The sequence below is a fragment of the Gastrolobium bilobum genome, unplaced genomic scaffold, assembly GCF_033153095.1.
Source record: "Gastrolobium bilobum isolate Gb01-03AN ecotype WA unplaced genomic scaffold, APGP_CSIRO_Gbil_v1 utg10835, whole genome shotgun sequence".
NCBI lineage: Eukaryota > Viridiplantae > Streptophyta > Magnoliopsida > Fabales > Fabaceae > Gastrolobium > Gastrolobium bilobum.
In genome coordinates, this window is record NW_026897374.1 from 264329 (window position 1) to 285683 (window position 21355).

At 33.9% G+C, this 21355-nt stretch overlaps 4 protein-coding genes across 6 annotated transcripts; 2 read left to right on the top strand and 2 right to left on the bottom strand.

Annotated features, from left to right (window-relative positions):
• Positions 1 to 2931: 2931 nt before the first annotated feature.
• Positions 2932 to 3731, top strand: LOC133306410 (ATP-dependent 6-phosphofructokinase 7-like). The gene is made up of 3 exons (XM_061506727.1): positions 2932 to 3126; positions 3218 to 3423; positions 3677 to 3731. Exons 1-3 carry the CDS (start codon positions 2932 to 2934, stop codon positions 3729 to 3731), a joined length of 456 nt encoding a protein of 151 aa, XP_061362711.1.
• A 944-nt stretch (positions 3732 to 4675) lies between these two features.
• On the top strand, positions 4676 to 8274 carry LOC133306393 (putative pentatricopeptide repeat-containing protein At5g59900). 2 transcript variants are annotated; one of them, XM_061506712.1, is made up of 3 exons: positions 4676 to 7440; positions 7512 to 7714; positions 7834 to 8274. In XM_061506712.1, exon 1 carries the CDS (start codon positions 4685 to 4687, stop codon positions 7391 to 7393), a length of 2709 nt encoding a protein of 902 aa, XP_061362696.1. In that variant the 5' UTR covers positions 4676 to 4684; the 3' UTR covers positions 7394 to 7440; positions 7512 to 7714; positions 7834 to 8274. The 2 variants fall into 2 exon arrangements, with proteins under 2 accessions (XP_061362696.1, XP_061362695.1); XM_061506711.1 differs by having other exon boundaries at positions 4676 to 7714.
• Positions 8275 to 8727: 453 nt separating this feature from the next.
• Positions 8728 to 12323, bottom strand: LOC133306394 (uncharacterized). Its single transcript, XM_061506713.1, has 7 exons — positions 11883 to 12323; positions 11739 to 11797; positions 11544 to 11603; positions 11396 to 11465; positions 9824 to 9893; positions 9212 to 9238; positions 8728 to 9099 (listed from the first exon to the last, which is right to left on the bottom strand). Exons 1-7 carry the CDS (start codon positions 12123 to 12125, stop codon positions 9050 to 9052), a joined length of 579 nt encoding a protein of 192 aa, XP_061362697.1. The 5' UTR covers positions 12126 to 12323; the 3' UTR covers positions 8728 to 9049.
• Positions 12324 to 18474: 6151 nt separating this feature from the next.
• On the bottom strand, positions 18475 to 19427 carry LOC133306398 (peptidyl-prolyl cis-trans isomerase 1). Of its 2 annotated transcripts, XM_061506718.1 has the most exons (2): positions 19203 to 19427; positions 18475 to 19136 (listed from the first exon to the last, which is right to left on the bottom strand). In XM_061506718.1, the coding sequence occupies exons 1-2, from the start codon at positions 19348 to 19350 to the stop codon at positions 18832 to 18834; spliced, it is 453 nt and encodes a 150-aa protein (XP_061362702.1). In that variant the 5' UTR covers positions 19351 to 19427; the 3' UTR covers positions 18475 to 18831. The 2 variants fall into 2 exon arrangements, with proteins under 2 accessions (XP_061362702.1, XP_061362701.1); XM_061506717.1 differs by having other exon boundaries at positions 18475 to 19426.
• Positions 19428 to 21355: the final 1928 nt, after the last annotated feature.

Genomic DNA, 21355 nt, shown 5'->3' on the forward strand with positions numbered 1-21355 from the left:
AACTCGTAATTGAATACCAATGAATTTTTTTATTCTCAAAAATAATCCATTAAAATACTTTAAAATCTAATTCAATACACCTCTTATTAAACCTTCAATAATTAAAATAATATTATTATTTAAAATAATAATTCATTTATTTTATTTAATATAAATAATATGATACAAGCTAAGCCCAACATGGACAAAAAAAAGGTTTTTTAAAAAACTTAATCTTGTTCTATTTGATTATTTGTAATAAATCAAGTCTGATATAATATAGACTAGGCAGTAGATTTTTGTAGGCTGGCCTAGCCCATTCACACCCCCTAACAAGGAACACGAAGACATGAGAAGCCCAATTTTGGGCCCATCAATCCTACATTTAGTTGGGCCCAGTTACTCGTATCAGGCCCACCGAAGAAAGTGTTCAATCGGATCCATTATTCACCTTTACGATGAAATGGGAATTGGTTAGTTTAGTTGATAAATTAGTTTTTCATATTATATGAAATAAATATTGTCTCATATACACTCACAAAAATGGATGAGAATCATTAAGGAGGAGATTAATTTCTTTTGTGTGCATAAGATAAAACTATGGGATAATCGTTTGTATGTAACATGACACCATTTGTGTCATGTTACAGACACAAAAATACTGTAGGCCCATTATATAGAAAAAAAACAAAAAAAAGTTGAAGTGAATCCTACACTATAATGAGTCAGTAGGAAAATGGAGATTTTTCCTATTACATAACACTTGTATTTCCCTAAAACTATATCATGTAACATGAGAAACTATATTTCTTAAAATAAAATATTTGAATCTTATTATCTATTTAATCAAGGTTAGGTTATAAAGATTAATTTTGCATGAATGCTTCACGTGATTGAAGAGGTGAATTTATCAAATAGGTATAAATTGACCCATCATCAATGTTATCAAAATCGAGTTTATATGTATAAACGAAGGGTTCGTTTTTTCTACAGTCAATGTAGATAGCTTATCTACAGTGAGCACAAAACGACGTCGTTTTGTGACGGAAATCAAGGTATTTTTGTAATTATAATTTATATCAGGGTTATAATAATCTTTTTCATTATAATTTTTTAATTTTTCAACTCAAAACGACGTCGTTTTGGGAGCGAATGTAGATAACTTATCTACATTCACTTTAGAAACATTAAAGTCATAAACGAAAGGGGATGCTAGAAACATAAATTGTAAAAATGATACGAAACGTAAAACTTCTACTATTTAATGTCGAGTTACAAAATTATATATATATATATATATATATATATATATATATATATAGAGGCAGGATCATCTTACACCGGTGTAAGAATAAGAAGTATTACACCAAATCTTAACCATTGATTTTCTTCATCTAACGGTTAATATTTATTAGGTCTCACTCATTAATTAATTTTTAATTCCCAATAAATCTCAACCGTTAGATGCACGGAAATCAACAGTTAAGCTTTAGTGTAAGATTTATTATTTTTACACTGGTGTAAGTTGATCCTATCCCATATATATATATGCATATAAAAAAAATCATATAAGTAACTACCCAAAATTCATTGAATAATTTCATATTTAAAATATATAAATCACATAACTATATAAGACATAAGTCTAAAAACACAAAAAGAGTTTAACAACTCCTGCAACTAACTTTCACAACATGAAAAGAATAAAGTTTAATAACTCCTAAATTATATCAATTTATTCAAATCAAACACATCATCTTGCACCAGTTGCATATCCTCTTCTTTTGCTTCTATAACGAGTTCATTTGCAATAAAATGTAATAGTTTGATTCAAAATCCACCTCATCTTGGTACTTAAACGTTTCCCTAGTGACTTCACCATTTTCTTTCTCTGCAACAGCGACCTCATACGAAGATTTTTTTTCCTTGTATAGCTAGAAGAAGATACCGTGGATTTTGATTTGGGGAAATGAAAACAACTTTTTTTTTTTGTAAAAGGGTAATGAGTTAAAAGTTTACCTGGTTCATTTTATTTTTTTCTCCTTGTATAAGACCCAATTAAGTTTTTTGGTTTAAGTAAAAATGTAGAAACATGCGTTTCTACCATTTTTACATGGTATTTTTATCAATTTTTACTTGCATTTTAACATGTATTACTACTTTTTACACTAATTTTTGAAAATAATGCCCACCATTATAACAACACATGAACATAAAAAGAGGAAATTAAACGTGATTGTCATAAAATGACCAATGTTAGGGTTGGCAAAATGGGCCAACCCGGCCCAACCCGCACTCAACCTGAAAAAAACGGGTCGCGTTAGGGTTGACTCGAAAAAAAAACGAGCCAGAAAATCCAACCCAGCCCGACCTGAGCCGGGTTAGGGTTGGCTCGCGGGTTGGCTCGATAACCAGCTCGCGGGTTGCCTCGGAAAAAAGCTCGCGGGTTAGCTCGAAATGATGCCAGTGGATTGGCTCGCGGGTTGGTTAGCTCGAAATATTGCCAGTGGATTGGCTCGCGGGTTGGCTCAAAAAAGTTGATTTTTGTGGAACAGTCTTATTTATTCTTCAACACTGCACAAAATTATCAACACTGTCAAAGCTATTGATTGTCTAATGGATAATGGTGTAAACACAGTAACTAATAAAACACAACCAATAAATTAAGAAATCTCAACATAACAGTAGACAAACACATTAGGCGTGAGTTATATAAATAATATAAATGCACAAAAGTAGACAGCCATAACTTGTTTGACAACATTCAAGCGCATTTTAGTTCACTTAATTATATAAATGCACAAAAGTAGACAGCCATAACTTATGTTGTATTTTATTCTGTCAATTTTTTCACAACTGACAAATGGTTATAAAGATATTTTCATTTTCATCTTCCAGGATCATTTTGCTAAAGAGAAGACATTGGCCATAACTCTCAAACTGAAAGGAGCAATGGCTGAAAGAGTATTGCCTTTTCTTTTCTGTTTTACAGATCCAACCTATATGATCCGAGCTGTTCCAAGCAATGCTTCTGACAATGTGTACTGCACCCTTCTTGCTCAAAGTGCTGTTCATAGAGCAATGGCAGGATATACTGGCTATACAAGTGGACTTGTCAATGGAAGACAAACTTATATACCCTTTTATGTAAGTTAATTAGGCATGATATTTGTTGGTTCTGCAGAATATATGGGATTTTTTGGCTAACTCTCTGATGTTTTGTTGCATTGTTATTGAGAGAATCACCGAGAGACAGAACCATGTAGTTATAACTGATAGAATGTGGGCTAGGCTTTTATCTTCAACAAATCAACCTAGCTTTTTGGGTGCTAAGGATGACAATGAAGTCAAGAAGGGAGAAGAACCATTGGACCAGTTGCAGGATGGACATTATTCAGATGTCACTTTGGTGAATAAAGAAATCAGCTACACAATGATATTACTGTTTTTAATAATAATAAAAAAAAAATCCAACCCGCGAGCTGACCCATTTGACTCACGGGATGGCTCGTTTGGGTCTGGATTGGCAGCTCATTTATGCCAACCCAACCCGGTTCATTTGTGGCGGGTTACGAGTCAACCTGACAGGTTGGCTCATTTTTACCACCCTATTATACTATCTAGAATGGTAACCCCCTAAACGTTTTATCAATTGGTAAGAGATTGTTGTGACTTAATTGGTGGTTTTGAATTTAAGTCTGAGTATGCAATTGCTTAACAATTTAACAGGGAGAGCTTTGACGCCTCTATAATTCTGCCCATTGAATTAATGGATGAATCATATTTTATTTTTATATACTGTATAAGATAAAATTATATCTTATACATGAGACAGGATATTGTTACTACTAATTAAAATTACTTCAATTAGTGTTATTACCAATGTCACTACCAGTTTAGATCAGTTATATTGATTCAACTGTTATATTTATTTTCACGTTTGTATGATTATGATTTCCCATATTTAATACGAGGAATCATAAATATAGAGAATAATAAATATGGAGAATCATAATCATATAAAGGTGAAAATAAATATAGGGCTTTATTTACAAAATAAATAAATAAATATAGGTCTTTAATATTTTTTAAGTGAATGCAAATAAGTTATCTATATTCACTTCCAAAATTATATTGTTTTGAGTTGAAAAATTAAATAATTATAATGAGAAACTCTATTATAACTATGAAATAAATTTAATTATAAAATTACCTTGATTTTCACTCCAAAATAAAGTCGTTTTGAGCTCAATATAAATAGGGAAAAAAGTATCTAATGTTACTTTAGATAACTTTATCTAATGTTCATCGAAACGACGTCGTTTTTGGTTGAAAAATTAAAAAATTAGAACGATAAAGACTATTATAACCTGAAATAAATTAAAATTACAAAAACACCATGATTTCCATCCCAAAACGACGTAGTTTCGATGAACATTAACTTTAGAAAAAACAAACTCATATAAATAACTTATTTACATTGATTACAGAAAAATAAATCATAAATATAAAATATAAATATATAAAAAAATTAAAAATTAAATCAAAACTGTTACATCAATATAATCGATCAAACAGTGAAATAATCAGACGTGACATTAATAATAACACTTAGTCACACGTGAAGAGAAAAGAAAACTCAAACAACTTAAAACCCAATCTGGGGTGTGTCGTGTCGTGTGTGTCAAGTGGTGAATGAATTCCGATGAAGCTCCTCCCACTTGGTCGCACACCACTCTCAGTCTCAGTAGCAGCCTCCACCCCTTTTCGTCACAGACATTTCTCAGCATCCAAATTCGACGACGAAAACGACCCTCGTTTTGTGTCAATCCTTTCCGACATCGTTCGAGGAACCAAGAGTTGGAAGGTGGCCTTCAACGACGCTTGCGTTTCATCTAAGTTGAGGCCCCATCATGTTGAGCAAGTTTTGATCAACACCTTGGACGATCCCAAGTTAGCTTTGAGGTTCTTCAACTTTCTGGGTTTGCACAAAAACTTGAACCATTCAACAACCTCCTTTGCCATCTTGGTTCACGCCCTTGTTCAGGCAAGGCTTTTCTGGCCTGCAAATTCGCTCTTGCAAACCCTTTTCCTTCGTGGGTCTGACCCAAAATTGATTTTTTCCTACTTTCTAGATTCTCACAGGCAATGTAAGTTTTCCTCCACTTTGGGTTTCGATTTGTTGGTTCAGAATTACCTCCAAAATGCAAGAGTTTTTGATGCTGTGTTCATTGTAAAGCTCATGCTTGCCAACGCCTTATTACCTGAAGTTAGAACATTAAGTGCGCTCTTGAACGGGCTCTTGAAAATTAGAAAATTTATAACGGTTTGGGAATTGTTTGATGAGTCCGTGAATGCTGGTGTTCAACCTGATCCTTATACTTGTTCGGCTGTAGTCAGAAGCCTGTGTGAATTGAAAGATTTTTTTAGAGCTAAGGAAAAGATTCTGTGGATGGAATCTAATAGGTTTGATTTAAGTATTGTCACTTATAATGTCTTAATTCATGGGCTATGCAAGGGTGATCGAGTTTGGGAAGCTGTTGAGGTTAAAAGATCATTGGGGGAAAAGGGTCTGAAAGCAGATGTTGTTACATACTGTACACTAGTACTTGGTTTTTGTAGGGTGCAACAGTTTGAGGCTGGTATACAACTTATGAATGAAATGGTTGAATTGGGGCTTGCTCCAACCGAGGCTGCTATCTCAGGGTTAGTGGAAGGGTTAAGAAAGCAGGGAAAGATCGACAATGCTTATGATTTGGTAGTTAAGGTTGGAGGATTTGGTTTTCTGCCGAATTTGTTTGTTTGTAATGCATTAATCAACTCTTTGTGCAAAGGTGGAGATTTGGATAAGGCAGAGTCGCTTTATAATAATATGTGTTTGATGAACTTGCGTCCCAATGATATTACTTATTCTATTTTGATTGATTCCTTTTGCAGAAGGGGGAGGTTGGATGTTGCAATAACTTATTTTGATAGAATGATAGAAGATGGTATAAAAGAAACTGTATATGCCTACAACTCTTTGATAAATGGCCAGTGCAAGTTTGGGGATTTGAGTGCTGCCGAGTTTCTGTTTACCGAGATGATCAATAAAGGGTTGGAGCCTACGGCTACAACCTTTACTACATTGATTAGTGGGTACTGCAAAGACCTACAACTACAAAAAGCATTTAAGCTATATAATGAGATGATTGGGAAACGAATTACTCCAAACATTTATACTTTCACTGCACTTATTTCTGGGCTTTGCAGGACAAATCAGTTGGCTGAAGCATCCAAACTTTTTGATGAATTGATGGAAAGGAAAATCAAGCCAACTGAAGTGACGTATAATGTTATGATTGAAGGGTATTGTAGGGATGGTAACATTGGTAAAGCCTTTGCATTGCTCGACGACATGCTCCAAAAGGGCCTTGTTCCAGACACATATACCTACAGACCTCTTATCAGTGGCCTTTGTTCTACTGGTAGGGTTTCAGAAGCTAAAGATTTTATTGATGGTCTCCACAAGCAGAATCTCAAGTTAAATGAGATGTGCTATAGTGCACTTCTACATGGTTATTGCCAGGAAGGAAGGTTGATGGATGCACTTAGTGCTTCTTGTGAAATGGTTCAAAGAGGAATTAACATGGATCTGGTTTGTCATGCTGTTCTTATTGATGGTGCTCTGAAGCAGCTAGACAGGAAAATGTTATTTGGTCTCTTAAAAGAGATGCATGATCAAGGATTGAGGCCTGATGATGTAATATATACAAGTATGATTGATGCATATAGCAAAGAAGGATCTTTTAAGAAAGCTTTTGAATGTTGGGATTTGATGGTTACTGAGGAGTGCTTTCCTAATATTGTGACTTATACTGCTTTGATGAATGGTTTATGCAAAGCAGGTGAAATGGACAGAGCAGGTCTTCTTTTTAAAAAGATGCTGGCTGCAAATGTCCATCCTAATTCAATCACATATGGCTGTTTTCTTGACCGTCTTACAAAGGAGGGAAATATGAAGGAAGCTATAGGGCTTCACCATGCAATGGTTAAAGGGCTTCTAGCAAACACTGTAACATATAACATCCTTATCCGTGGCTTCTCCAAATTGGGTAAATTTCATGAAGCCACCAAAATTCTTTCTGAAATGACTGAAAATGGTATTTTCCCTGATTGTATTACCTATTCGACTTTAATTTATGAGTATTGCAGAAGTGGAAATGTAGGAGCAGCTGTTAAATTGTGGGATACCATGCTAAACAAAGGTCTTGAGCCAGATTTGGTTGCATATAACTTGCTAATATATGGTTGTTGTGTTAATGGAGAGCTCAACAAGGCATTTGAATTGCGTGATGACATGTTGAGGAGAGGGGTGAAGCCAAGGCAACATTTGCGAGCATTGCAGAAGGGGCAATATAGGAGCAGCAGTTAAATTGTGGAGCAGCAGTTAAATTGTGGTATCGCATGCTCTAAACAAAGGTATGGAGCCTGATTTGGTTGTGTGTGAATTTCTGATATATAGTCGTTGTGTTAATGGAGAGCTCAACTAGGCATTTGAGTTGCATGGTGACATGTTGAGGAGATGGGTGGAGCCAAGGCAGAATATATAAAATCTCTTGAGGCTGAATTATTTGAAAAAGAGGTTGATGCTTGAAGTTGAAGGTGGTTTCTGCAGCCTGCAAATGTGGAACTGTATGCGTTAGTAATCCCTATGATATGGTGTCATATCCAAATCAGAAGAACCCGGTTGAAGGTTAGTATTTGCAAAGTAGAGCAAATGTTCTATCAGTTTTTAAACAATTTACGGAATATGTATAACTTACAATTAGTTCCTTCTTCTCGAATATAACTATTTACAAATTTTTTTTGTAGTGGAAAAGAAGAAAGTTACAGAAGTGAATAAGAGGAGGAGAACTGGAGAAGGAACCTGTCAAAACAAAATGGAAAAGAAAAGATTGAATATTACAGAGAGGGAAACCAAAATTTAAGCAATGACACTTCCCATATGAATTATATGAAACTGTAAATTTCGATTGAAACTGGTTGCAAGGCTTTTTTTGTATGAGGAAATTCTTATGTTCAGGTTAATACTATTTTCAATCTACTTACAACTTGAAGATGCTATAATATTCGGCAAAGCAGTAATGTTCCCTGTCAAGATTGGTGCATAGATATTAGAATACTGTGAAAGTATAGACTGCTTATGATGCAATTGATACAAAATTTGTTTAGCTGATTGGACACAGGGAGTTGTAGACTGCAAAATTTGTATTGCTGCAGTCTGCATGAACAGAATTAGTTAATAACTCATTTTCACCCATTGTTAAATGTTGATAAAGTATTATATTTTGCATAGTCATCACTTTTTTTTTTTTTGCAGAGCTTGGGCTTGCTTGTGCATTTATTGATTAATTAACTTCTCAAGTTCGGTGAAAGATAGACCATTTTATTAGCATGAGATAAGGTTTATTAGCATGTTTATAAGGCGCATAAAAAATGAGAAATATTAGACTACAGAGTCGGTTTCGTTAGCTGTATACTCTAAAGTTGATTATTTTAAGTTGGAGTCCAATGGTCATTTTAATACAAAAGAATTGCAATGGTAACCACCATGTCAATAATAATTCTCCACAACAATATATTAACTGGCAGAGTCCAGGCTATTCAATATGGTTCATTCATCATGAGAATAAATCCATGCGTTATGTTTTAATGTTTTTCCGAATATTTTCTTATTCCAAATTGCAAATCGAATTTGGACCAAAAAATTCATATACCTTCCAAAACCAAGCACGGTACCACTATGAAGACTCAACATCACATTTCATATAAACTGAATTACATCATTCTGCATTTGCTATTAGGCTCATGATTCCACAGTTTTTGTCGGTGAGCATCTCCAAAGAAAAGTTTTCACCATCATCATTACTGTCAACTAAGGATTAATTGTAAATCTTTATGTGAGCGAAGAACATGACAAATCTTCAAAGGGGCTCTAATTTAGTAATGTCCAAAACGTTCAATCTGTTATCCTTCACGAACCCTCAAGTTCATGGTAAACAATAAATCATCTTGATTAGACAGACAACTATAGTAGTTTCAGTCCACCTGTTACCTCATCTACCACCTCAACAGGTCCTGCACATGAATATCAGATTAAATCAAAGTACTTTGAGCTGTAAAAAAAAGAAGAAGGTAAATGCTAAGTTGGCATGAAAAAAATAATAGGTTCATTAGAGGAAAGTATTACCAAGAATTGCCATAACTGTTCTGGAATCTAGAAAAAGAAGAAGAAAACAATAGTAAATTAACTATGATAACAAATAACGAAAGAAGAGCCAGTTGTTCATGTAACTACTACTTAACAGGAAAATCAAACTATTTTTTTCTCGCATGGGATACTGAGTTACAGACAGTCCAAAGAAACTACTAGAGCACCACTTTTCTTCAAAATGCATAACATAATGAACCAGCACTTTCGAGCATGGATTAAACTTCAATAAAAAAAATGACAATGGGATGACCGTTTCATTTTAAGGGGGATGCTGGAAAACTATCTCTAGTTTTGTACATGATTTGTGCAGACACAATTTAATCAATATCCAGACAAAAATACTTGACAATTGACATCAAGTGCAAGATAATACATATAAAAAAAAAAAACACTCCACTTGAAACCCGACTAATGAGGGTAGGAATGAGTAAAATCCTTATAAGCTATCTTACCCAAGACAACACACCACACACATATTATTGACTATAACAAGGCAGTAAATTAACACAAACACTGGTAAAAATTCCAATTGTGTGGTGGTAACTAGAATCAATTAGCAGCACATTAAGGGAAGTTCCAAATACTCACTTGGTGCAATCTGCGTTCTCCCAGCATCGATTGTGATATGGGTGGGTAACTTCAGAGATTTAGCCCTTTCCTAACACACAAACAACAATTTACGAAAACAAAGCCAACTTCAGATAGAAAAACCATGCATTGAAAAAAATTCAAGATTAACGGGAAGAAAAAACAAGTAGTAATGGCATTCCAGGGGAAGATGAGTCTAATTTTTGAGAAGTAGAAGCAAGTGTTGGAAGAAGAGGACAATGCAAAACAGACTAATTGATATCTAGACAAAGATAATACCAATCAATATATCAAATATAGTTTATATAAAATCAGAAGAGAAAACAAAACAGTCTAAACTATTAGAGATTCTGACAATATGTTTCCTTAATACCATAATAAACCTTTTTTATGCTATTCTTTGTTGTTAAAATAGAAGTGCTAATAATTTACATCATCGTAAGATTACTGAACTTTCTAACAAAGTATACTAAATCTTCCAAAAAAGTTGCCTTACAAAATTAAGAAAAGGAGATAAAATCCTAGTGTTTTTAGAATAGTGTTAAAATAATACAAAATGCCTAATTTAATTTGATTTCAAAGCTTCATCATGAATGGTTCAGATTTTTGGGTGACTAAATTCTATGCTATGCATAGCTCCCCTCTCCCTGGCCATTCATTGTTTATAGACCAAATTTCACACTCTTTCAAAGCTCTCACTTGTATCATTTTCACAACTCCAAAGTCCAAACAACTTCTGTTGTAATTTCCATACAATCCACTCCAGTCCAAACTCCAAACATTGGTCAAATTATGCCATTTAGATAAGCTTTTCAGCATAACAAATTTACAAGATTTTTTTTTTTTTTTTAATTTAGTGTTTTTGCTGATCAAAATTCTGTTGACTGAATTTTCCCCACTTCCTCTCCCTACACATCCATCATGTAAAGCCCAAATTACACACTACTACGTAAGAGCTCTCACTTTGTTTGTGTTCACAATTCCAGACAACATCCTTTGCCTTTTCCATAAGATTCTCTGAAAATTAACCACAACACTTCTTTTTAAAAAGCTTTAAAGCCCATACATTTGCAGCAGCCATTAAGTATGTAAATAAATTTCTAAGCTTCATGTTTGAAGACAATATTTTCACAGTAAAGCCCAAACTTTCCTGCCTTACAATGCTCTATGAATGCTAACTTTCTCTCTCATAGTCCTCCTTTACATCCACTGACTACACAGGCTTTAGGCAGTTCCTATAACTAAAATAACTAACCCAAATCTACTTCTTTTTTTTTGCTAGTTCAAACGTAAAAAAGGACACGTATTTTCTATTTTACTCCTAGTTGCTGACCTCCTCTTGCATATTTTCCCATTAAATACAAATTTGACCAGATCATTGTGGGTTGCAGAAGTGTATAAAACATAAACTTCCAAAATTCAACACACTTTATGAGATTAAGTAAAAGAGAAGCACATTTATATCTTTCTTACATAACTGACAACGTATAACAGGCAAGTATCTCCAATATAGATCTTAAACAGATCAAAAAAGAAGTTAGCTAATGTAACACAAACTTTCCCTGTACTTACTTGCAAAGCCAGCATATCTTCTTCACTTTCAATTTTCACAACAACCTTAGGCTGTGCAGACATCTCCCACCTGTATTATAGACAAACTTCAGACTTAAGATATACAATTCAAGATGACCTGTAAGTGCAACCAAGGTTGTCGAAGTACCTATTCAAAGCCTTTGGTGCTCGATTAATGAGCTTTTTATAGAGACCCAAAGTTGCATGACTGAGAGAAAGAGAGAGAGAGAGAGAGAAAATACTAAGTTTGAACCATTAATCATATTCTTTATCAAAAGAAAATGTATGAAATAAAAAGATAAACAACATTATTTTTGGATGAAATAGGAGCAATGTTCAGTACCTGCATTGAGCAGCAATCTTGCCTTTACCCATTTTAAGATCATTCCTCACTACTAGTATCTGCAGAAAAAGGAACAATTTTTCAAGCAACCCAGTAAGATTGAGTTTGTGTGTTGAAAGAAAAAGAAGGAAATTTATTTATTACCATCTTAAAATCATCGAGAATGTCAGCAAGTTGTTCAATCTCAAGCGGGTCTTTGAGTTTGGATTTAGTGTTCCTCTTCTTATTATTGTCCTTGTCGTTGAGAAGTGAAGAATCTTTATCTTTAGTTAAAAATCTAGGTGAGACTGAGAAGAGGAAACGAGGGGGATACTGAGAACCAATGAAGTAACCCAAAGCAAGATAACCAGCCCCAACCAAAATGGCACTCAACCATGTCAGATCCATTTCAGATTCAAGGAACACAGGATCAATTGGGTTTTTAGGGTTTCAGATTCAAGGATTTTAGGGTTACAGTTTAAACGAGTTTAGGGTTTCAGAGTGGAACAAGCAAAGCAAGAATCGCCCGCATTCAGCCTCAGCCTATTCTTCGGTAAAGCCTACCGGACCACTTGGAATAATATGGTCATACCGAAACACTTCATGTCTAACTTCTAATAATTGAAAACGAGAGAAATTATATTATTTTAGAAGAGAAATAGATAGAAAGAATGAAAATTATGGGAGAGAGTATTTGTTTTTTTTTTTAAATTTAAATTTGAAATAAAAAAATATTATGTGTCTATCTATCTTAAAATGCAAATATTTTTTCTTGATTTATTTATGGGAACGAATTAACATTTAAAGTTATAAAATTCATACCAAAATTAATATTTTATTTCTATTTCTATTTCAATTTATTTTTAATGTAACCTGTTTTGAAAATTATTGTGAAAACTTTTGGGAGGGGATTAAAACCTTAATTCCGGACCCGCCCCGAATCGAATTAGTTGCGAAACAATGAACCGATTGGAATATTTTTTTTAAAAAAAATATTGTGAAATGATTAAATGAAGAATAATTTTAATAACTAAATTACCTATTTACTCTAGAAAAAATAATGAGATAGTTTACTAAAAAAACACATCTTCATAACATTATTTTTTTTTTTGAAACAAAATTCGGAATAATTTTCTATCATATAAATACTATAATAAATATTTCTAGTAAGTTCATGTATAATTCAAACAATTTCGTAAAAACATTGACGATTCAAATCTTAAAAATTACGGTTTGTAACTTTATGTTACATAAACATACGAATGTTTAGTATTTTTCCAAAATAATCTGTCTTTCTGCGAAGAACTCTCTCTATATATATTTGATATATAAAATTCTCTTAATGTTTTATGGATTTACTTAATCTCATGTTGCATGAGAGAAGATCTCTCATGTTATAAATACACATATGATGGGGTCCGTCATTCAAAAAAAAAAAAGGAGAAAAAAAAAGAATGTCATGATTCTCGATGAATCTATTTGAGATAAAATTACTCTTATGTTGCATAAGAATATTTTTCCCATGTTTTATAGTATATAACCACTTGCTTTTATAAAAATCACATCTAAGGTTTAGAGAAATTCTAATAAAAAATATGTTTCATAAATTATGTAAAAGTTATATTAACATAAGCATTTCTAAAATGTTATCATGGAACTAAAGTATTATTTAATAAATAACTTTATATGATATAAAAATAACATAAATATGTAGCCTTTTTGACCCTTATAACCCTTTATTAATAATTAATTACCAAATTGACATTCATTTAAAACTATTTCGAAAATTTAACCTCCCCAACAAACATAACACCAATCTGTTCATGTTTGACCGTTGACCACGAAACCTACCCGGGTACACCCCTCCCTACCTGGGTATTTTTTGAATTTTTATGCATACCCGGGTAGGGAGGGGTGTACGCGGGTATAGTTCTTGAGTTCTGGGAAATTGCTTGAATTATTTACCCGGGTAAGGAGTAGTGTACCCGGGTAAATCACGTCCAGAAACCCCAATATCAATGGGTTTCAGCCATTGTTGCGAGGTATAGGGTTTTTGCCCCCCAAATCTCTCTCCCTTGACCTCTCTATTCCGAAACATCACACACATATTTCATCTCATCATTTCAGAAAGCTTAATCTTGGTGGGACATTGGGATTACATCTCCACACTCCCATTTTGTGCTCAAAAATCCGAACCAACCTCCAAACCCAAAACCTAGATCTAATTTTTGTGTGAAAGATGAGTTCAAGTCCAAACATGGTTCCTGTAGTTATTTACTACAATGGGAGGCATTTTGAAGGTCCGAACGGTGTCCGATTTGAAGGAAAAACAAAAACGATGAAAATCAAGATGGGCACTACATGCAATGAGCTGAATGAGAGAATTCTACAAAAAATGGGGTTAGAAGGCATACAATCCATCCACCACACGATAGCCAGGTTAGAGACTGTAGTGGATATGGATACAATATACTACATTGGTAACGATATAAATGATGATGACGATGTGGAGTTCGTAACAAATGCGTTTGTTGAATAGAAAGTATTAAAATATATTGAGATATATGTTGAAGTTGATGCTGGTCAATCTTCATCTTTACCGGTGCATACAACCACTACTGCACACATGCCTGAATCAGGGCCTGTCACAGGATCATATACAATTGGATTCAGATGTCATTTGTGCGACTATAATGAGTATGTATTCTACTGTCTACTTAGTGGAACTTCTTATTGAGAATATGGTAAAGTTGTGTTTTTTTTTTTTTTTTTTTTACAGATATGTTAAAGGAAGATCCATCTACAAAACCCGCTCTGATTCAAGAGAGAATACAGGGAATATATGGATACAACATATCGTACAGGAAGGCCTGGAAGGCAAAAATGAAAGCCATTGTTAAGTTGTATGGTGACTGGGAGAAATCGTATGGATTCTTGCCTAATTGGCTGACGTATATGACGCAGGTGAATGTCAGGGCCATATTTCACAGGGTTTTTTGGACATTTCACCAATGCATTGAAGCATTCAAATACTGCAAGCCTATAATTCAAATTGACGGCACTCATTCGTATGGGAAGTACAGAGGTACTCTCTTGATTGCAACATCTCAGGATGGAGATGGATTTCTGCTCCCTATTGCCTTTGTTGTTGTTCCTCCAGGTGAGAGGTTGGATGATTGGTCCTGGTTTCTTAGCCTTTTACGTTTTCATGTCACACATAGGCAAGGTATTTGTCTAATATCGGATCGTCATCGAAGCATCATAAGGGCGGTGAAAGATCACGCTGGGTGGCAGCCTCCATATGCTTATCATGTATTTTGTCTACATCCATCGTATAGTGCTGCTCCTGTGACACTATCAAAATCGAACCCCAGTAGCTCTGTCAAGATAGGAGCATTCATGATGATATCAATCCCGCAGACACGGGAAGTCAGCTCGCCATGCGCATAGCCAAGGCTCTGGTAGAAGGCTCTCACCATAACCTCCGAGTATGGGCACTGCATCTCCGCAAGGACAAGTAAATGTGTCTCCTCAAGAAGCGGCACAATGTCGAAACGCTCCAAGTTGAAGAAGGCCGAATCCAGTGATTTCGGCTCGCAAATCCTCCGGCTCATGAAAGACTTCACAAACCTCTCGTGAGCAACTATGTCATCCTCAAACAAATATCCGAACGTCAAGTCCGAAGACTGACTCACAGTAGCTTGGGGCTGAGAGGAAGACGACCCATCGTGTCGACTCTTGGTTCTTCTCTCGGTATTCCCCACCGGCAGCTTTGAAACGCGTCTAGAACTCATTGCGTCACACTATTAAACTGAAAAAAAAAATCAAAATCAGAAACATACAGGTTAGGGTTAGGGTTAGGGCTAGGTCTTTCAAAAATTAATCGGTCAAAATCATATAACATAACCATGCAAACTACAAAAACGCAATAATTTCAAATGAGGGAGGGACAAACATATCAAAATCAGAACAGATTTGATAACCATGAAAAAAAAACGAACCTTGGCTGCAGATTCAATCGGTTGAAGGCAGAGATTCACACGTGCGCGAACTGATGATCACAAAAACGAAGAATTTGAGCAAGATTTGGTGTGAGAATCCCGCAACCAACACACCTCCAGCAGCTCTACTCCGGTACCCCTTTGTTGGGTTTCGAAATGGGCCTGCTGGGTTATATAAAAACCCTACTGTCGTGATTTACCCGGGCACACTCCTTCTTATCCGGGTAAATAATTCAAGCAATTTCCCAGAACTCAAGAACTATACCCGGGTATACCCATCCCTACCTGGGTATGCATAAAAATTCAAAAAATACCCGGGTAGGTTTTGTGGTCAACGGTCAAACATGGACAGATTGATGTTAAGTTTGTTGGGGAGGTTAAATTTTTAAAATAATTTTAGATGAAGATTATTTTGGTAATTAATAATTAATAAAGGGTTATAAGGGTAAAAAAACCTAAATATGTAGCTTTCATGTTATATCTTCGAATCAAGCCCAATAAGTAATAACATAAAGGTTCAGCAAGAGAAATAGCATCCTGCCAAAGGTTGCTAGCAAGTTCTGGAAGATTCTGCAAATAAAAGAAGATTCATAGCCAAATTGGCAAAGTGGTCTGCAACTGAATGAATATGACAGAACATGACAACACCAAAGCCAAACAAGTTACAGATATCTCTCACAAGGGGAAATATTTTTAGCGGTCGTGCCCCATGTGTTTCTTTTATGGAAAAATTAACACTTATATAAATTTTTTTCCTCTCTCCTCTCTCCTGATTAATTGTCACATTTTTATTGATTTAGACCATTTAAAATTAGTTGTCACATTATAATTATCGGATCATATGGTTAAATCAGTGACCCAATACTTCAATCGGATCAATGATCGTACCGATTTTAATAAGATTGCCTATAACCATTGTAAAAAAAGAGAAATCTAATTTTTCAAGGGTACACTACTTAATTAAATAAGCAAAAAATTAACAAACTGTTCCGTAATGACTAATGAACAACTGAAAACAGGTAGAAGTCATTTGATAAAAAAAATAAAAGACGGTAGAGTCAGTTTGCAGTATAATAGGCTCACCATTTAGATTTTTTTTTTATTAAAAAAAACTAAGTGCACCCTCGAGTTCCACTTTAGATCAGGCATGGACATGTTCCCTCCAATGCCTTATGTAATTATGTTTCTAAACAGATCGTGACTCGACTCAAATTTGGAACATCACAATTATTAATATTCAGTTAATTTGAAACAGTAACAGAAGTACCAAGATAAAAACATAAAATATGCATATTTTATCTGTCCGACAAGTACAGCAAAAAACACATGTCAATTTTCCTTGAATGTTACCCAATTAAGTATATTTTTTTTTCAAATAACTTTTTTTTGCAATTAAACCTTTTTTTTTCATTTAAAGGTCTGTTTGGATGATTTTTCTTTTTCAGTCAGAAGTTATTTTTTTCCCAAAAAAAAAGCACTTTTATTTTAAAGCACGTTTGGATGCTATTTCTGAAAAAAAATAGAAATCATAAAAAAAATCAAAAATTTACTTTTTTAAGAAGCTAAAAATTTAAACATCTCAAAAAAATAAAAGTCCAAAGCTAATTTTTTTTTTCAAAAAATAAATATCTTTTTAAAAATCTAAATAATTTTAACTTTAATGAAAAACACTCTTAAAATAAGTAAGGCATAAAAATAACTTTTTTTTTTAAAGGCAATCCAAACGCACTTTAAATCCCAAAAACTTCAACGTAAATACAGATGTACAAAAGTTTTATCACAAAACACGAAATTAACTAGTCCCTCAATCCGGAAGCAATAACAAAAAAAAGTTTCTCAGTCCTCAAAAAATAAAATCCAACAGAAAATAAAATAACGAGAATTTAATATTTTTTTTCACAGACATAAAATTATATCATTTTAAATAAAAAAAATATAATAATTTCAATCATGAAAAAAAGATATAATCATGAAAAAAAGATATAATAATTTCAATCATGAGAAAAAAAAGGAATTTTTATTTAAATTTTAAATAAAAATAGTTAATCTTAACTGAAATAATCATTTTTTAGAAGATAAACATTTTTTCCAAATAATAAACATTAAACATTAACAGGTGCAGAGCGCCACATCCCAAGTTAATATTATTACTACAGATATTATCTGCTAGTAACAGATATTATCAAATGACATTGTTCTCGGATCACATAATCTTGACACGACTATATAGTCAGACACAAGCACGTGTTATCTCCATTAATATTAATATAATTTAAATTCTCTTTGTACAATTTACAAGGATAAAAATATTTACAACAAAAAATAACAAAAAAATTATAATAAAACCAACAATCATTCCTTGTATAATATGTATTTATAAACAAAGCGATGGTTTTTTCTTTCTTTCTAAAATCACATCGCAAGCTATATATAAACTTGGTGTTACATTAAAATATATAATAACATAATGAAGCACAGAATAAATTTATGTGCGGTGCAACGCCTTGTCAAGTGTGAATGTTTTAGTCAAATTTGTGAGTCTCGAATAAAAGAAAAAGAATAAAAAACAATAATTCAAAATCTCTTGTTTAGTAGAGGTAGAAGGTTCTCAGCATCAAATTCTCTTTTATACGTGTAAGAGTGAACACGAATCAATCGATTAAAATTCCTGATAAAATACGCACCTCCGACATGAAAGCAGTCCAATTTAACCGAATTTCTCATTTGCATATTAAATTCTAATTATAGCTAACATGTCGTTACTAATCAACCTTTTTTTTTTATATCTAAAATAAAACTCAAAACAAGCTTTATCATCTAAACATGGATAAATTTGCAGATCAAAGATAGAAATATTATTATGAGAATAATCCTAACTTTATTTAAGGTAGCTCATCATTTTTATGTTTATCATCACAAGACTCCACTTTATGAACCACATACTGATATTAAAAAAGATCAAGAGAAAGCACCATCACCACACAATCGCTAACCCTAAAAGACGACCAGTAAACGCAGAAAGAGAAAGACGAAAAAACGACACCGGATAGAAGACACCAAGGGTCTAGATCAGATTCAGAGCCACCACATAGATCCATAACGGTCAACATCATCTAAGAGAGTTGACCGCAATCAGCAACCACCACCGGCCTTGAGGTCTTGCCGGAACTGGATCCAACCTTCTCGATCTCCTTCACAACGTTAAGTCCCTCAACCACCTGGCCGAACACCACGTGCTTCCCGTCCAGCCACTCCGTCTTGGCTGTGCAGACGAAGAACTGAGATCCGTTGGTTCCGGGGCCAGCATTCGCCATCGACAGCACGCCGGGACCGGTGTGCTTCTTGATGAAGTTCTCGTCGGCGAACTTTGCGCCGTAGATCGACTCTCCGCCGGTGCCGTTTCCGGCGGTGAAGTCACCTCCCTGGCACATGAAGTTGGGGATCACACGGTGGAAGGCGGATCCCTTGTAGTGGAGGGGTTTGCCGCTGCGGCCAACTCCCTTCTCGCCGGTGCAGAGGGCGCGGAAGTTCTCGGCGGTTCTCGGGGTGGTATCGGCGAAGAGTTCCATGACGATACGGCCGGCAGGTTGGCCGCCGATGGTCATGTCAAAGAAGACCTTAGGGTTTGCCATAGTTTCAGGGAAAAAATAAGTGATTCACTGAACTGAAGATGAAGAAGATTGATTAGGGTTTGGACATTGGGAACGAGGAGGAGAGATGATTTATAGTGGCGCGTGCTTCTGAATAGCTTCGGAAATGGCCGTTCGATTACGACACGTGGCGGGTTCTGAGGGAAGTGAAGTAACTATGGTTGAGTTTGGAATTGACTATGGTTAGTTGAGCGGATCCGAGGACACGGATATGCTATTCTTTTTAACTCGATCTATGCCAAAGCCTTTTATAGGTGTGGACTTTTTTTTTCAGGCCCAAACAAACGACGCCGCTTCTGGATTGATTGAATTTGAATGTGCTTATTTTTAAATTCTTATTTTTTTTTATTTTTTTTAAATGTTTATATATATATATCCTTTGCGTGAGAATTACTTCATGTGAGAAAACATGCAGTGCAGGAGGGCACTGATGGGGCCAAATGAAAGTGGACAACAACGATCAATCTCTCTATACGGATAATCTGGATTGGACAAAGACCCAACGGTGTCGATTCTTTAAAAATTGGTGTGATGTAAGGTCCAGAACCTTACGAGGAGCGAACATTGTTAGATTTTTATTACGAAAAGTGATGAGAGAGGCATATCATGTCAAGGATATAAAATAAAAAAAATATGCAACTGATATATAAATAACAAAGCAAAGCAAAGATTACAAAGATACTGAAGTGATATTTTTTTGGTTTGTGGGGTACAGAAGGGCAAAGTAGAGGTCAGAACCACGGATTTGCCCCGCATCAACGATTATTTGAGAAAAAAAGAAAAGAAAGGCAAAGTTCGTTTATAATTGCAAATCAGTGATGCTATTAACTGGATCCACTAAGTGGATAATTAAAAAAAAAATCATTTGTACGGTTATAGTAATAATGGAGTACATACATTTTTTTTGCTCAAGGGAAGAAAATTACGCTCTCATAGCTTGTTATCATTTGCAATACTCTAACAGAATAGTGCACCGTTTAAAATTTTTCTCACAAAAGAGCTCAAAAGGTTTTTTTTTTTTTTTTTTGCAATAATAGGATTTCCGATTGCTAAGTGATCTGGAGTAGTAGTAGACTATAGAAGTAGCTGACAAAAAGGGTGATAAAAGGTTCTGTATAGAGTAAATTTCTGGGTATATTTTTTTAACAAAAAGAAATTTTTTTCTTCTTTCTTTAATCCATATCTTTTTAAGTATTTATTGTCAAATTCTAAATTTGTTATATTTTTGGGATAAATGTATGGTATATGCACCAAAAAAATGCTTAAAGATGAACCACCAATACGATAAATAATAAATTCAACCTTAAGCTCGTCAGTTGGAGATGCAGAGATGCTTGGGTGTAGAGGGCTGGGACATGATGTTTGAGAGAGCACTAACAGCATGTTCAGCATATTTTTTTAAAACAAAAATTATTTTTGAGTTAAAATTTTAAAAAATAAAGCTAACAATTATTTAATAATTATATAAAGTTACTTTGATAATTTTGAAGGAAAGGAAATAAAATAATTTAATATTATAATTGATTATAAGAATAAAAGATAATATTTATAAATACAAATTTATAATAAGAATAAATTTGTAAAATAAATAACTTAAAAAAGCTGACATAATCTTTAAAGAAACTCCTCATGTAAGCTTTTACTTTTTTTTTTCTTTATTATAAAAAAATTCTTTTTATAATAAGATTTTTTATGAAATTATATTTGGTTAAACTTTTCATTTTTTTCTTTATTATAAAATAAAATTTTATAATAAATTTTTGGGAAAAATGTATCTAATGTTATTTTAGATAATTTTATCTAATGTTCACAAAAGACGTCATTTTAGAATTGAAAAATTAAAAAATTAAAAAATTAGAATCATAAAAACTATTATATCCCTGAAATAAATTAAAATTATTAATACACTACGATTTTCACTCCAACGTTACGTTATTTCGAAAAATATTAGACAAAGTTGTCTAAAATAACTTTAATAAAAATGAAC